The sequence below is a fragment of the Microtus pennsylvanicus genome, chromosome 14 (genome assembly GCF_037038515.1).
Source record: "Microtus pennsylvanicus isolate mMicPen1 chromosome 14, mMicPen1.hap1, whole genome shotgun sequence".
NCBI classification, from domain to species: Eukaryota; Metazoa; Chordata; class Mammalia; order Rodentia; family Cricetidae; genus Microtus; species Microtus pennsylvanicus.
Genome location: NC_134592.1, coordinates 59,213,560 through 59,232,351, shown reverse-complemented (window position 1 = coordinate 59,232,351; position 18,792 = coordinate 59,213,560). Strand labels below are relative to the sequence as shown.

Sequence of the window (18,792 nt, the reverse complement as noted above, 5' to 3'; positions counted from 1 at the left end):
GGAGGGAGGGAGTTACCTTGAAGCTAGAGAAAAATAAGCTTTAATTATGGCTGAGTAGGTAAAGTTACCTACAGCCAAGCCTGATGACCCGAGTCATCCCTGTGACCCAAAAGTGAAAGGAGAGCAACAACTGCTGAAAGCTGCCCTCTGATCTCCATAAGCATCTGTGGTGCACACCAACGCTGCACCCCCACATACATACAAATTTTGCTTGTTTATTTTTGTTTTTCGAAACAGAGTTTCTCTGTGTAGCACTGGAGTTCCTGGAACTCACTTTGTAGATCAGGCCTGCCTCTGCCTCCAGAGTGCATTAAAGGCGTGCGCCACCAATGCCCAGCACAAATGGATTTTTTAAAAGAAGCAGTATGAAGAACATTCAGTGAATTGAAGCAAGTTTTTTACTTATAAACTGACTTGATATAAGCACTTTCATACTTTTATTAAAAGTTGAAATCATTACTCACTGTCTCAACAGCTGTCTGCCTTGCTTCCACGTTAGCTGGCTATTCTGAGGTGCTGTAGGAGCCTCCGAGTCTTTGGTTTCCTCTGGAAATTAAGGATGGGAAGTTTTGCATACATTATTTCAACTTATTATTACAGTGTTCAATTTAAGAAATAAATTTATCGTGAAAATATTTTACATAAGCAGAAAAAAGGTTAAAAGATCTACTACAGATCATTTCTTTAATGTTTGTTCAGTAACTCAGTATGCTACCTGCTTTAAAAATCGAAAGACCTCAAATGAACTTTAGCAGGATTAAAAAATTAAAAGGCCTGACCTTCAAAATAAACTGCTTTGCCATATACCTTTAAGATTAAAACGTTTTATTATATAGGCTACTCAAAATCAACAATTATATACTGGGGAAATACATATGCATGTGTATATGTATGTTTATGTCTGTGTATATACACAGACATACTTCATTCTGAATTTGTATCAGTAGACATTAACCTCTCTACCACAGATTTTATTTTTTTAGAAAAATATTAAATCAAGGTTCCAATGCAGTTAAGAAAGCAGACTGCTGAACAGCATCTAACACAGAGCACTGTGGTGGGCACAGGTGGTGGATAGAGCCTTTTCTTAGGCCCTAGGACAGTAGGTGCAGCCATCCAGGTGCCACTTATTCTTGGAACATGCCAAGAAGTCTGCAGCTACCTCTTGGACCTCAGCTTCCAGGATGCCCAGCAGATTCTCAACGTCTCCAAACTGAATCCCAGACAGGTCCAGCAAGTATAAACAAGTATAAGTGAATGACAAATCCAAGGGGAGCTCATTCTCCTTGTAGTCAAAAGGTTTTCTGTAAAAAGAGCCTTGATGAGGAACTCAGAACCCAAGTCCCAGACATCCAAAAGCGAAGACTTGTCTCCTCACTCCACTGAACGCTTGTAATTTATAGCTTAGTAATAAATATCTTTTATAAACAAAAACAGAAAGTGGGTTTATTATTACTTGGAAACTTTTTGCTTGCTGACTGAAAGAGAGCCTTATTATGCTATATAGGCCAAGCTGGCATCAAATTGATTCTCCTATTTAGGTCTCCTAAACAGTGGGATTAAAAGGCATGTGTTCCAATACTCAGCTCAGAAAACAGTATATGTGACAGGTAAAAGAGTCGTTATTTTATTTAATAAAGTATCTACATTTACAAAAGGGGGAGGGGGGAGAAGAGTCCCTAGATCCAATCCCTACCACTGAATTAAACATAGTAAACAGTATAATTTCAGTTGAGTTAAGCTTTAAAAAAACTACCTCTACAGTAGAACCATTATCACCACAGAGATTCTCATTATTCAAATAAATGTACTATGAAGAGAAATGCTTGAAAAATCCCCTAACTCATAATGAGATTATTAAAACTAATTCAATTATTACATTCCCGGACTCCTCAAGAGTCACTTAGTACCTACTGGTAATAATTACAGTATCTTTTGTAGCCACTACTTCTCTAGCCATAACAATTGATTATGTTCTTATTCTTCCTTCAAACACAAGTAATTCTCTAATTTCTAGAAGTAATTACTTAATTCTGATAAGTCTCTCAACTTTTATTTTTCTCTGTATAACATTAAACAATACCAACTGGAGACAAAAACATCTTTAAAAATTAACTGTTTAAAATCACTAGCTGGTAGTGGTGGTGCACACCTTGAATCCCAGCACGTGGGAGGCAGAGACAGACGAATCTCTGTGAGTTCAAGGCCAGCCTAGTCTAAAGAGCAAGTGCCAGGACAGGCCCTGAAACTACAGAGAAACCCTGTCTGAGGAGGAAAAAGAAAATCCAATCACCAAAAGTTAACAACTATTAGTATTTGAATTTTTCATTGTGTATTTTCTACTTAAAAATACATACATAACTAACAGGAGCCAATGCTCCAGAAAAACACATTAACATCACTTGAAAATAATTACATCAACTTGGGGATATATTATAGTGATGGAATACTTAGCATAGAATGCTAGGTTTGATCCCTACCATCACCACTACAAACAAACAAACAAACAAAAAAAAAACCCACAGTATTTTACACAATGTATTATCTATTTACACAGCCCCCTCATATTGAAATGAGTTTTTATTATTCCACTATGGCAATTATAAACTTTGAAGTATATCATAAGCACATATCTTAATGGGTTTCTGAACAATCAGTACCTAACTCAACAAACAGCAGCATCCCTAGAAACTGTCCCTCCAATCATTTACTAGCTATTCTAAGACAGTACTAACACTACCTCAACAGTTAAAACTTAACTTGTGAATGGCAGAAATGATTTCTAACAATTTTCAATTTTATACACTTGACACCCATATTGTTAAGTTTAGCTATAGTTACTTTTTTTAAACTTTTATTGCTAAATAGCATTTTGCCTGCTAATGTATCATATTTATCCATTTTAATGCTGATAGACAATCTAGCTGCTTCTAGATTTTCACTATATTTACACTAAGGGCATTCTTATATAAGCTGTAGTGACCACATATCTACATTTTAAGTGATGGAATTACCAAGATATTAGGCTATGTTATCCTAATTGAGACAAAGCAGTTATAGGGCCTTAGCTTTACTTGCCACTCCCCCATCAATAAGTACAGACTCTGCTAATTCCAGAGGTCCATCAACACTTGACACTCCTTTTCATTCCGATAAAGGTCAAATTCTAGTCACTGCCGTTTTGCCTACACTTCTTTAATTATAACAGTATCATTTCTCATCTTCTAGCCATAAAATGCCCTCTATCATGAGGTACATCCACTTTCCTTTTCTTTCTCACTTTTTTGTTTTGTGAGACAAATCTCTGACTGTAGCCCTTGCTGTCCTGGAATTCCAATTATGTAGACCAGGCTGACCTTAAATGCAAAGAATGAGTGGTAGGATTAAAGGCCTGTGCCTTTTGCCCACTTTTCTATTGAACTGTCTATTTTCCAAACAAGAAAATAATTTACATATTTGAATATAATCTCTTCCAAATTAGTTTCTTCAACATCTGTCAAATCAGTACTTTACATATTTTCTTTTCTATATTGATTTGAAGGAGTTTATAAAACCAGTGATACTTCATTTAATATTTATCTATAAATCTACTTTGATAATTTTATCCTTAGTATGATATGTATTTGCTTACTTTGTTTTTGTTTTCTATTCAACATTCTGAATAATTTTCTGTATGAGCAAAACATTTTATTATGTTTCAAATAAGTAAAATTATTTTACTTACATATATTATAGACAAAAAGACACTTGTCTGAGCATAATTTCAGTTATGGGCAGGAGGAACTTATATGCTAATGATCTTGTTTATACAAACTATTACAATAAAATAAACTAAGAATTGCACAAACTCTACTCCAGGAACAACAACCAAAAACAAGCAATAGACTAACTACTCTTTTTTTGAAAAAAATTTATTGTTTTTCCTGTATATGTTTTGAGCCTTATTTGCTACTGCAGCCTTATGGTAATTATGGGTAGTAAATATGTACAAAGATCTATCTACCTTCCATTCTTAATTTTTTTTTTAAGACAGGGATGTACTAGCTAATGATCTTGAGCTCCAATCCTTTGACCTCTATCCTGTGCTGATGGGATTATAAACAGACACTACCATTCCCAGTTCTTATTCTTACTTCTCTAGAGAACATGGTAAGTGTTCTTCAGAATCAGATGAGCCTATAGAACCACCCAAGAACATGAATGCCACTTTGATCTCAATTTATGACAATTGGAAGATAAAATAAAAGGTTCTAGCCCAACGGTGGTGGTGCACGCCTTTAATCCCAGCACTCGGAAGGCAGAGGCAGGCAGATTTCTGTTCAAGGCCAGTTCGATCTAGTTCCAGGACAAGTGCCAAAGCTACAGAGAAACCCTGTCTCAAATAAACAAACAAACAAACAAAGTTCTGCTGCTCAAAGTCAAAGCAGGGATGACCCAAAAATAATCAATTCAGGTGGGATTTATGCTCTGCTTCTGTCAAGCCCATAGTACTTATTATTGAACCAAACTCCAACTGGTATTTTTAAAAATTTACTGATACCTACAAACATTTATGTAAGTTTTATTTTTCCACCATACATGTTGACTTTAGGAGCAAAAAAAAAACACTATAAGGGAAAAATTCATATCAAAATAAAGAAAAAAATTGCCTTAGGAGCAAGCTACTAAGACCATCATAGGCTTCAATTTGACTGCACTGTCATTATCCGTGTCCATGATTCCAGCACTCTGCAGGTGAATAGAGAAGGATCAGATATTCCTAGTCATCCACTGATTATCTATGGAGTTGAAGAAAAGCCTGGTATACACAAACTGTGTTTTAAAATAAGGGGAAAAAATTGGGGTAACCAAGTCCCAGATACTCAAGAAATAAAAAATTGTTAATGATTCCCAAAGTCTGCTCATGTTAAAAAATGGTCCTCTTTCTTTTAGATTCTATGCCATTAGATGGACTCCTAAAACTAAACTTTTCTGTATCAGTCCGCTCTAGGCTACATATTTATCAACTATTACTCTCATATTTACTACTTAATAAAGAAGAAAACTAAAGACAATTTTCCTACACTCAATTTTATCTAACTGACTATAAATTCCAAATCCAATCAAATTTCTAGTATCTTAGAACTACAATGAGCTATTTAGAGCTTCTCCTGATAGATAATAGGATATTTTAAGTATTAAAAATTAAGCTAGAGTTGGTGCTTGCTGCCAAATCAAGCAACCTGAGCCAGATTCACCCAAAACCCACAAAGTTCAGAATTCCCCAAAATGATCCTCTGACCTCCTACTACACATACAAAATATATAAATAGAAGAAAAAAACAACCATGGAAGGGGGCTCATCATAAGGCCCTAGCTGGGCTGGAGCTCACTACACAGACCAGGCTGACATTCAACTTAGAGACCGGCCTACCTCTGCCTCCAGTGTAACAGGATTCTTAGCATGTACCACCACACCTAGCCAAATATAAACAAATATATATGCATACATATATACACATATGTATGTCTATGCACATTAAGATCACACAAGGGACAAAAATTGCTTACAGGTAGAAAAACAATTACTTTAGCATGTTTTGATTTTAATTACTAGCAAAACTGTGTCTACAATTTAATATAAGTTTCACTTTAGAGAGAACTGGATAAGAAACCTCAGGATTGAGAGGCAAATGAAACAAAGTTTTATTTGTTTACTATTTTCAACAGGGGCTGGAGAGATTCCCTATCGCTCTTGCAGAGGACTCAAGTTCAGTTCCCAGAACCCACCCTGGGTTACTCACAACTGCCTTCAACATCACCTCCAGACCAATTTGGTGCCCTCTTCTGTGCTTTATGGACACAAATACATATGTGCACGCTCACATACACACGTACATAATTTTAAAATAATAAAAATACATCTTTAAAAATCTTTTCATCAAATTTTACTTAATCATTCATCTAATGCTATAAAACTAAAATTAGAATAAAGCATATGTCTGTTACATAAAAATGAGGTGATTTTTTAAAAAAAGTAACATTTACCTGATTCAAAGGTTGGCATTTTCAAATCACCTTGGTTCAGTTCTGTGCCATATTTTAATTTGTGATACTTTGCCCTGCAAATTTAACAATCGGTAAGAGAATATTTTTTTAACAACTCAGTATTACTAATACATTACTCTAATAACAAAGAAATGTGCCCTTTTTGAAGTTTTTTGCTAAAAACACTAAAATGTACTATTAAAGAAAAATTATCCAAGTAACAAATATACATATATGAAAAGATAAATTTCTCCTGATCTTTAGAGACAGAAAAAAAATCCGAAATATATTAATTCTACTTCTCACTTCTTTTCAAATACACAAATTAAGTAAATTAAGTAAGATGTGAAAAAGCTTTACTAAAGAGTACAATGATGTAAAGAAAACACTTGCTGTCTTGTCACATTAAGAAATGAAATATACATACCTTTCTTGTTTTAATGCATACTCTAACATTTTTATTCTTCTCACTAAATCCTTCTTCAAATTCTCTTGACCTTTTCTTTCTCCTTGTAAAAATGCGATCCGTGCCTAAAAACATTAAGATGCATTTACTTCATTTTTCCTTAACCAATACAGAGAACCAAAATAGAAAAAATAATAAAAGCAACTGCAACATTTTTATGCATGACCTCGAGACTTGAAATTCATAGAAATGACTTTCCATTAGATAACATTATCCTCTTTGAAAATAAAGAGTCATAAATGGGCCATTTCTTTATAATTCTTTAGGGCCCCTAATAACAAAGGCATACATACATACACACATAAATACACATAAAATAAACCTTTATAAAAATAAAATTTACAAAGGATTTCAGTTGTCAGAACAGTTCCGACACTGGGAAGAAAAAAGATACTAAATGTCTTGGTTGGGACTTTGTCACCCTGACAAAGCTAGAGGCATTTGTGAAGTGGAACCTCAGCTGAGTAGATGCCTCCATCAGACTGTCTATAGGCAAGCCTGTAGGGCATTTTCTTCATAATGATTAATGTGGGAGTGGTTCCAACCCTGGGCAGGTGGTTGGTCCTATGGTGTCCAAGAAAGCAAACTGAGGAAGACAGGGGGAGCAAGCCATACATCAGCATTCCTCTGTGGCTTCTGCTTTAGGTTTCTGCCACTCACCTCAGTGATGAATTGTGACCCTGAGAGTTGTTAGATAAATAAACACTTTCCTCCCCAAATTGCTTTTTATCATGATGTTCCATCACAACAACAGAAACCCTAAGACAGAGAAAATGATACTAGCAGTGGGGTACTGCTCTGTGACAGACCTGACCATGTTTTGGAGAGAGTTGTGGAAAGCTCTTGCCTGAAGGAGCAAGAAAATTGAGTGTTCAGAGCTTAATACGCTATTATGAGAACTTAGAATGACGAAAGCAGTGCAGAGGATGGAGGCAAGGCCTGACTTGTCAAGTTTCAGAGACAAGTTTGAGTCTTTTAAAGGCTTTATCAGGACCATTTAATATTTTGAATTAAGAACCTGGGTTCTGGCCAGGCATGATAGCACAAATCTTTAATCCCAGCACTTGGAAAGCAGGCGGATCTCTGAGTTCCAGGCCAGCCTAGTCTACATAGTGACTTCTGAACAGCCAGGGCTATGTAGAGAAGCCATCTCAAAAAGAAAAAATCTTTCCAGTTGGTGGTGGTGGCATGCTTCTTTAAACCCATTACTTGGGGAGAGAGGGACAGAGGCAGGAGGATCTCTGTGAGTTAGAGCTCAGCCTGGTCTACAGAGCGAGCTCCAGGACATCCAGGGCTACATGGAAAAACCCTGTCTTGAAAACCAAAAAGAAAGAGAGAAAAAACAATGGAATCTGGGTTCTGGTTTGCTGGGGCTGAAAAATAAGCTATGATTAAAAATCAACCAGCATCACTGAGTCGAAATCTTCTGGGATATGTTTCCTCAGGTCAGCACACAGAAATTACAGAGCAAGAGAGAGGCAAAGCTGTATGTACCTCATGCTGGCAACTGAACTTAGTACTGTGGAAGTCAGTCTCTCAGGTGGTAATGGTTTTAAAGGTATAAAGGAGTCATGAAGTACAGCTGAGGCTTGGCACTATGAGAGGCCAGAAAAGCTACTAGTGATGGTGCAGCCTCAGTTGCAGAAGTCCTAGGATTGAAGGGGTCATGGGGGAACTGAGGCTCTGGCATCATGTGGCAAGTCAAAGTCCCTGAAGAGAGGTCAGGAGAGGATATGGCTGAAGGTGCAGCAGAGATCCCAGAAGTTTGGAGACACCAGCACCAGGGGATGATCACCAAAGACAGTGGTGGGGTGGAGCGATCCTGAATCTCGAGTACAAGCTGTGTGCTGTAAAGGGCAAAGCCCAAGAAGGAGAGCTACCCAACCTTTCTGTAGCCCTGAATATCAGAAGTCCCCCAGTGTCTAACACTGTTGGGCTTTGGTTTTGCTTTAATTTGTCTGTGCCTGTGCCCTGGTTCTTCCCTCTTAAAATAAGAAAATATATAATTTATGTTTTATTTTATAGGAAGACGGAGTTGATAGATTTGGGGATTTAAAGACAGATATAACAATCAAAGGAATTAAAACACATACCCAGATAAAAGAAAAACAAAACCTAAAAAGATATAAGACACTAATCAATACAGGGACAGAAAAATGTTCCAATAAAACTAAATAAAAAGCCCACAAACTAATAACAAAGATCATATGCTTTACAAAAGATGGTAGCACAAAACACTAGGGATGGAAATAATTGCTTTAAAGGTGCTTAACAGGGGTAGAAGATGTGGCTCAGCAGTTAACAGCATTTGCTGCTCTTGCAGAGAACCAGGGTTCAATTCTCAGCTCCCCCATGGCACCTAATTCTAGTTCCAGAAGATGTGGGCTCCATGGGCACCTGTATTCACATGGGGCATACACACATGTAAACAGACACACATATGCACATAAATAAAAATAATGTAATTTTAAAAAGATATAAAATGGGGGTCAGGAAAATGACTCAGCTGGTAAAACCACTAGCTGCCAAGTGATTTTGATCCTGAGTTTGATCCCTGGTACTCCTATAGCAGCAGAGAGCTGACTCATAAGCTGTCCTCTGTTCTCCATATGCACGCACGCACACACACACACACACACACACACACACACACACACACACACACAAAGACAGGTGCAGGCACACACACTAAATAAAATATATAAAACCTAAACAAAAGCTGGGTTGGCGCTGGCCACCTGTCTGTAATTCTAGCATAGACAGAAGCAGAGACAGAGAGTCCCCTAAACAAGCTAACTCTGGGTTCAACTGAAAGACCCTGCTTCAATGAACCTGGAGGAGAGCCACTGTGGAAAACTCCCAATTTCAACCTCCAGCCTCTGTATGCAAGAACATGCATGTGGCTTAGGCACCCACCCACACATTAACACTCATACACACAAAGTATTTTTTAAAGGATAAAATAGTTAGGAATTAACCAAGGATGTAAAAAACCTGATGAAAGAAACTAGGACATGAACACATCCCGTGTCCATGCAACAAGACTTTAACAGTTAAAAATGTCAATAACACGCGGGGGGGGGGGGGAAGATGGGGGGGGACAGGGACAATGACAAGATGGTGATGCATGCCTTTAATCCCAGCACTTGGGAGTCAGAGGCAGGCAGATCTCTTTGAGTTCGAGGCCAGTCTGGTCTACAAGAGCTAGTTCCAGCACAGGCTCCAAAGCTAGAGAAACCCTGTCTCAAAAAGACAATAAAGAAAAAAAAAGAGTCAATACCACCCAAAATAATCTATAATTACATTTTATGTACCTTATGTATATACAGTTTTTCTTTAAAGGCTCTATCTATCTATATACACACACACACATACATGTGTACACACACACATATTCCTGCCTGGTCTAGAACTCTCTATCTTGACCTGACTCACCTCAAACTCAGGGTACTTGGATTTTGAAAGGTGTACACCACCAGGCCCAGCTTTGTATAGTTTTTAACTCTTAAAGGCAGGAGAGTTTTGCGCTTAGCTGGCCTGAACCACATGTTGAATTTCAGGCTTCCTAAAGCTAAGTGCCAAGACCCATCTCAACCAGCTAAAAGTGGGGAGGGCATCTTACAATAGAATGGTGTGGCTGCTTCAATGAAGGTAGGGCTTCCCATTCCTTTCTACCTGGAGTGCTAGGCAAGTATCCCACTAAACTACATCCAAAAGGAAAACATTTTTTGAGCATTAGGAAAAGTCAATTTTTTAAAAAAAAAATTCTGAAATCAATTGAAGTTTTTAACTACTCTGCTCTAAAAAGTATAAAGGTAAGACAGATATAGTGGTACATGACTTCTAATTCCAGAACTGAGCTCAAGACCAGCCTGATTCACACAGAATTGACAGATAGCCAGGGCTACATAGAATTATGCTGTCTCAAACAAGCAAGCAAGCAAACAAAAAAGTAAAAAGGGAAGTGGCTAACTTGCAATTTATGATCAAACATATTACTAAAGCAAAAGCTTACAAATTTGTTTTTACCTATCCAGTTTTAGCTGGTAACTCAGTATAACCCAACCTTGTTACTGATTTTCAATATCTGGGATCATATTTTACACATCTCCTGAATTTATTCCACATGAAACATCTGATTATCATAGAATTATTTAGTGTTCGCTGATGTTTGACAACAACCACTAGGGGTCACCAGCACTAAGCTTTCAATATTGATTCAAGCAGCATTAGTCTAAACTTGATTCACAATTACTTGTTTCCCTTTCCACGTGCCCTTTACTAAAACAGGTTTAGTTATAAATAATTTCAGGATATTCAAGTGACACAGTGACATATAAAGCAAATAATCTATAAACACACACAGTATATGTGCATATATATTATAAATATCATACAAGGGCTGAAAAAATGGTTCAATGGCTAAGAGAGTTTTGTCATGCAATTGTGAAAACTAGAGATCAAGCCAGACGGTGGTGGAGCACGTCTTTATCCCAGCACTCAGAAGGCAGAGGCAGGTGAATCTCTGTGAGTTCGAGGACGACCTGGTCTACAAGAACTAGTTTCAGGACAGGCTCCAAAGTTACAGAGAAACCCTGCTCAAGAAACCAAAAAAAAGAAGGAAAAAAATAAGAAAGAAAACTAGAGTTCAAATCTAATGCCCATGTTACAAGTCAGGCAGCCTGTGCATTCCTGTAATCCCAGCTCCAAGGGAGGAGCAGAGACAGAAAGATTACTGGGACTTGCTGGCTTTCAGCCTAGCTGAGAAAACCCAAGGTTTCAGAAAAGACTCTGCCTCAAGGTATAGGTGAAGAGAGAGGAGGACACCTGACACCCTCTTCTAGCATCTGAATGTACACACACAAACAATGAATAATCATACAAATGATCCAACACTTAGGCTGGTTGTGCTGGTACATATCATTAAGATATGCTGAAGAGGTTAGCTGACCTAGAGGAGAGTTACTAGGTCAAGGCCAGCCTGGGTTACACACACACACACACACACACACACACACACACACACACACACACACGCGCGCGCGCGCGCTTTAATTACAAGGTTCACAATTGAGTTGTTTTCTAAAAACCACACAAAAATTATTTATCCCGTAATTCAGTGTGTTGAGGAAAAACATATAAAACTTTGTATAATCAATCACCGTGTAATAAAACTCAGTGTCCAACTCAAAAGGTGGGTACTCTATTTTTACCTGTACAAAAAAAATATGTGAACAAAATCTTGCATGCAGTAGTTACAAAATTTATTTTCCAATGTTATTAATGGGAAAGAATTTAGGGGAAAAGAGAAACATTAAGAAAAGACATACAAAAGCAAGTAAAACTTGAATCTATTTTTTTTTTAACCCTTCTATTTACAACAGGGTTTATAAGCAGGTAGATCTCTGTGAGTTAGAGGTCAGCCTGGTCTACAAAGTGAGTTCCAGGACAGCTAAGGCTACACAGAGAAACCCTGTCTCAAAAAATAAATAAACAAACAATGTTTAATAAATAATCAAAACATCAAACTACCATCAGACCCAAAGTTCCAACTACATTTTACATGTCTATAGCTGGTTGAAGAATGGATTCTTTCTGAGGCAGGATTTCATTCTTGTAGCCCTGGCTGTTCTCAAACAAGGTAACAGAGTAAAAATATATTCATTCTGCCTAGTCATTCCTCAGCAGACTAAGACGAAGTATCCTGAGTTCAAGGCCAGTCTAGGATATATAAGACTCCAACAAACATACACACAAAAGGAGAGATTAACTTCAAATTTTATAATAGAAACAAGATTTCAAAGAATAGTAATTCTATAATCAAAATAGATTAATTATTCTTCCTCTCAAAATTCAAAGAACACTTAATAATCAATAATTAAAGTAATAATTTACCAAGCAAGATACCTAAAATTAATACAAACCTGATACTCTGAATGTGATAAAAAGGCATTAAACTATGTAATACGACTTTTGCTATTAATGGTTACACTCTCCCCCTAAAGACCCCGAAGCCAGGTCTTCTAAAAACGTTCTAAAAATAATAAGGTATTCTAAAAATGATAAGTGCATATTCCACATATAATATTAAATAACATTTTGTTTAATGCAAATTGTTGACGGTAACACAAACATGCACATGCATATTTCTTTTTTTAAAAGTGTGTATTTGGGCTGGAGAGATGGCTCAGAGGTTAAGAGCATTGCCTGCTCTTCCAAAGGTCCTGAGTTCAATTCCTAGCAACCACATGGTGGCTCACAACCATCTGTAATGAGGTCTGGTGCCCTCTTCTGGCCGGCAGACATACACACAGACAGACTATTGTATACATGATAAATAAATATTTTTAAAAAATAAATAAATAAAAGTGTGTATTTATTACATGTGACTAAGATTATAAGTAGCCTTGTCACTTCGGGTAAGGCTTGTCCCTACATGCTTAACAAAAATCTTATAAATTTCCTAATTTTTAAAATTTTATAATTGATAATAAAGTAATAACCATCTGTAGTATTTGTTAAACATGTATGAGTGTCTTAGCTCATTTATGTCTTACAAACAAACCTGTGAGCTGGTGTTATTTTCCCCACTTTCTCTACAGGAGAGTTAAGGGAAGTGCAGTTATTAACGGAGGTTCTCCTGCTATTCCCAAGAGAAACAGTGGAAGCACTAAGACTTGAATCTAGACAACCAGCTAGAAAAATTACACTCACATCTAAGAGTCAATATTAACTTCATTTCTGAATTAGAATTTTTAACATTAGTTTTGTGTGTACATGGGGATGGGGACTACGCACACCACTGTGTAATGTGAAGGTCAGAAGACAACTTCCACTACATGGGTTTCAAGTAGGCAACTCATGCTATTTGCCTTGGCAGCAAGCACCTCTACCTGCTAAGCCACCTTGCCGATCCTGAATCAGAATTTTAACGTTAACAAGCTCTAGAACAGTGCCACAAAACTACCTGAATTAGCAAATAGAATTAAAAAAAAAAATCCCAGCTCAATATCAGATCAAAAATACTGGAATCAAATCCTTGTTTCACCATTGCTTAAATTAGATGAATACCATCAGAAATAAGTTCAAACAAAGTATGAATTGTCTATATTTTGTTCATTGGTATAGTATTATCCAAAACAATGCTTGGCAGATATCTATATAGGTGTTTGTGTTCATACATGTGTGTACACAGGTCAGAAGACAACAGTGAATCTCCTGCAGTTCCAGATAAGGTGATTTTTAGCTGCTCAATGTGACGGCTGAGAATTGAACTTGGGTCTCCTGAACCATTTAGCCATCCCTCTAGTTCTCTTTTTTTGTTTTATGTCTTGTTTTTATTTTAATAAGACAGGATCTTAAGAGCCCAAGCTGGCTTCAAACTCAATGTGTGGCTGAGGATGACCTTGAATTTCCTATTCTGCCTCCATCTCTCAAGTGCCAGGATTTGCAGGTGTATACCAACATGTCCAGTCTTATGTGGTACAGAAGAGAGAACTCCCTCGGGGTTCGATTCATGCAAGTACTGACTTGTTTAGTTATATCCTAGAAGAAATCCTAGAAGAAATTTTTTTCTTGTTGAATGCTATAAATTACAGTTTTCCCAATTGCAAAATACAGGAATAATATTACATATACAATTTACTTTTTATATTTTAAGTTTATGAATTCATTTCTATATATATGGGTGTTTTGTCCGAGGAGATCAAAAGAGGGTGTGAGAATCCCCTAGAAATTAAATGAGTCCTCCGGAAAAGCAGCCAGTACTCTTAACCATAGAGCTGTCTGTCTCTCCAGCCCAAGTGGACAATGATTTATACAATCTTAGCCTAGAAGTACTTATTTTTGATATTCTACTTTAAAATAAGGTAAAGTTGCTCTATATAATTAAAGGGGAATTCATTTGGTCCAAATAAATATGTTTGTGATTTCAGAGGCTTTACTACTCACATACTAACTTAGAACACTAATGATCAAAATCAAGAACATATTTAAAATAATTGAGAATATGAATATGAATGAGATTAAAGAACTGTAAATTTTAGGAGTCAGGTATTTCTACTTAGATTTTGTGCTACAGTATATAAAATTCAATCAACGTTTATTCATATGACCAATTTTAGAATTTCCAAGGAGGTTTAAAAAAAAATGAACACAGCCGGGCGGTGGTGGCGCACGCCTTTAATCCCAGCACTCGGGAGGCAGAGGCAGGTGGATCTCTGTGAGTTCGAGACCAGCCTGGTCTACAAGAGCGAGTTCCAGGACAGGCTCCAAAACCACAGAGAAACCCTGTCTTGAAAAACAAAACAAAAAACAAACAAAAAAAAATGAACACAGTCTCTATACTTAAGAAAGCCAATGAAGAAGTAAGTGGGCCATGGTGTACCCTGTCATCACACTGGGGAGAATGAGACATGAGACTGCCAGAGTATGAAATCTAAACTAAATAGTACCAAGCTAGCCAGAGCTAGAAATCCTGCAAAAGTGTCTCTCACTTGACAGACAACCAATCACTACTACAGGTATTTCAAGATACCTAGGCATTAAGTGTCTAAAATTCCATGACCTCTTTCCACCTAGAATGTAAAAAAAAAAAAAAGTTTAAGTTTACTCCTCAAAAAAAAATTGTAAGAATTTAAAACTTAATAAAATCACTGTCTTAATTACTTTTCTATTGCTGTGATAAGACACCACGACCAAGGCAACTTATTAAACAAAGTTTTAATTCACACTTATGGTTTCAGAGGGTTGGAGAACATAAGGGAGCAAAGGAATGGGAGCGGAAACAGCTGAAAGCTTACACTTTGAACTGAAAGTAGGGAGCACACCGGCGAGTCTTTTAAAACCTCCAAGTCCTTTCTGGCTGGAGAGATGGCTCAGTGGTTAAGAGCACTGACTGCCCTTCCAGAGGACCCAAGTTCAATTCCCAGCACCCACATGGCAGCTCACAACTGTCTAAAAATCCAGTTCCAGGGGATCTGACACCTTCATACCAATGCACATAAAGTTAAATAAATAAACCATAAAAAATATTTTAAAAAAAGACTATTACACAGAGAAACCCTATCATGAAAAACAAAACAAAAAACAACTACCATTTGATCCAACAATCCTACCTCTTGGCTTAATCCAGAACTGAAAACATAGTCTCAGAATCTGCACAAGTTCACATAAGCATTAATCACAAAGGCTAAGAAGTAGAAGCCAAATGTCTATCAACAAATTAAAAGACAAGCAAAAAACCTCATATATGTCTCTCTGTCTCTCACACACACAAGAATATCATTCCAGTATGGTAGCACAGGTCTATGATCCTGGCACTTGCAAACAGAAAATCTGAAGCTCAAGATCATCCTCAGCTACATAGTCAATTCAAGGCCAGCCTGGACTACATGAGAAACTGTCAGTCACACACATGTGTGCAAAGCATGGAGTGAGGGAGGGAGATAGGGAATACAGTAATAAAAGGAAACTTTGGCATATTGATACAACACATGGCTGAACCTTGAGGACAGTATAAGTATAAGAGGGGGAGTCACAAGAAAAATACCATTCCACTTCTATGATGACCCAGCACATTAAAAGATAATTCAGAAAAAGATAGTAGAATGAGGGATAGCAAAAGCTGGGGAGAAAGAGGAAACATTCTAGGAACTGGTTGTGTAACAAGATGAAATACTTGCACTGAACTGTGCATTTAGAATTGTGGCAAGTTTTAACAGGTTACAGGAACATATGCATGTAATCCAAATCATGAGTTCAAGACAAATTGGGCTTCATAGACAGACCAGACCCTGTCTGAGAGAGCAAAAATCAAACAGTAACAATGATTCTTCAAAGGTTAGAATGTTTGGACTTCTGAGTAACTCATAACAAAACATGTAATTTTCCTGCCTTTTATTATAAAACAATTATTTCACATTAGAAATATTTATCTTAGAATTACCTCTATTATTATACTTAATATTAGCCCTCAACAATCAAATTACTATTGCCTGACATGAACATTAAGTGCAAATGCAAACTGATGCAAGCAACAGTAATGATAAAGATGATCTGCAGGGCAGATAATCCACTGCTGCAACTATAATACTAACTTCAGCCTAGCATATACTCAGAATTCTTATATTTGTGAAGAGTTTCCATTACCTGACAACTTATAGTCATTAGGAGAAGTTTCCAAAGTAAAGAGTGAAATCATCTTCCTGGAAAGTTAAAAATAAATCAGACCTATCTATCCAAAATGCTATCCCTCCAGAAACTACTTGTTGGTATTAAAGTATTTGGATACTATTTAATATTGTTCCTAGCAACAAGATGATTCCAAAAAGTCATTTTAAAAATTTACTCAATTTTAGAACTTTAATACTCTTTTCTTAGGAATTACAGAAAATCAAGAGAAGAAATAAGATACTGATCCAAGAACACTAACCTGGACATCTATACAGATATATATTCAAATCCCTATTTATCACTAACTAGCTTTATAAATGCCCATTAGCCTTTCTTGGCTTCTTCACTTGTTAAATGTAAAAACTGAATTGAATGTCTTTGAAGATATGTTAACAACACGCCTGTCCCGAGTTTGGTACGTGAACCCATGGTGGAAGGAGAGAACCAACTCCCAGATTGTCTTTTTTATCTGTCTCACACACACATACAAACACACACACACACCACTCACCATAGCACATGCATGAATACATACATAAACAAATAAATATACATAAAAAAATCTAATGATATGCTAACTAAATTCAATTTCTACAATTATTTTAAGATTGTACTGTGACATTTCCAATGCTGAAATGGTTAATTCATTTATACACATTGAAATCAAAAACAGTCTTTTCAAAATGTCTTAATACCACCCACCCATCTTGACAGTATACAACTTAAAAGCAAGGAAGACAGAGCTCAGCAAGTAGAGTTATCTGTGAGCAGGCCTGATCCCAAGATTCCAAGAGCGGGAGAGTTGTCCTTTGACAGACACTGACATACACACACACCCCTGTAGACACATGTACAGTAAGTAAATTTAAATATATATATATATAAGACTCTATGCCTGTATGAGTATCAATCTTTTTTCTTTGTTTTTTGGGGGGCAGGGTTTCTTTCTGTAGCCCTGACCATCCTGGAACTTACCTTTGTAGACCAGAGCCTCAAACTCTACGATCTACCTGCTTCTGCCTTCCAAGTGATCAAATTAAAAGTGGGCACCAGCATGCCCTGCCATTAAATATTTCTCAAAAAAAGAAAACCATACAACTTGAGAGAATTACATTCTACAGCTTTCTCTTTAGAAGTATTAATTCATTAAAGAAGAAGAAAATCAGACATAATCATAGATGCCTCTAATCCCAGGCTAAAGCAGAAAGATCAAAAGGCAACCAAATATGGTTAGAGGGGCTGTCTCAAAAAAAAAAAAAAAGGCCACACCTGGTGATAGAGGCCCCTAACTACCTACAGACTGATGAGGTTCTGCAGAACTATCAGAGTTCAGGCCTGTCAGGGCTTCACTAAGGTTAGCCTTTGGTGACACCCTATCTCAAAACAAGGCCGGAAATAAAGCTCAATGGTAGGGCACTTCTCAGCATGAGGTCCTAGATTCAATCCCCAGCATCAAAAAGGAGGTCAAAGGAAAGGAGGAGAAAGGGACAGAGGGGAGATGGGAGCTAATCACTGCTGTTTTTGTTCTCTTAAATGAAAGTGAATCTAGCAGTCACAGTGATATATTAACCTATCTCCCTTCTGGAATAATTTATTTATTGTCCAGCTGTTGGGAGTGGTACAGGAAAGCAAACAGCTCTCAGCTGTCAGTTCTCTTCCTTCAGGAACTGTCTGGTTCTCAACTGAGCTGCCTGACTCCCTAAGTCACCTTCACCTGATGATTACTCAAAACACAGACTTGAGGGCATAACCCTTGATTCCAAATTAGGACGTTTCTAAATCTACGCCAACTGCAAGTTCCGAAATGCAGCCAACTGAACTTTTTGCCCATCCTGTATTACAGCCAAATGCTCTCCCCGCCCGCCCCCCCCCCAACACACACATGCCAAATGGTATCTCAGTTAGCTATGGTAACAGAAGATGCCCAATTTGTAACCACTGGTGAAAATGGTTTAAGAAAGCAGACTTTAAAATGAAGTAAGGTCGTCAACAACCTGGCATCCCAGCTGCCAATGCCATCTATGGCAGTGGTGGTACAAAAGGCAAAAGCAGAAATATAACCAATAAAACTTCCCCATGTGGTAACCCAAGTATCCCAGTAGAAGACAAAAGCTGACAACTCCTTT

The 18,792-nt window shown here is 37.2% G+C and overlaps 1 protein-coding gene across 3 annotated transcripts in view; it reads right to left on the bottom strand.

The window, feature by feature from the left end:
• Strn3 (striatin 3) overlaps positions 1-18,792 on the bottom strand; it is an 82,715-nt gene that overhangs the window by 45,675 nt on the left and 18,248 nt on the right. For all 3 annotated transcript variants that reach the window (XM_075947492.1, XM_075947493.1, XM_075947494.1), the window contains exons 2-4: positions 6,455-6,558; positions 6,028-6,101; positions 465-546 (exon numbers count right to left, since the gene is read on the bottom strand). In XM_075947492.1, the coding sequence (XP_075803607.1) occupies positions 465-546; positions 6,028-6,101; positions 6,455-6,558 (260 nt within the window). The remainder of the gene's footprint in view (positions 1-464; positions 547-6,027; positions 6,102-6,454; positions 6,559-18,792) is intronic.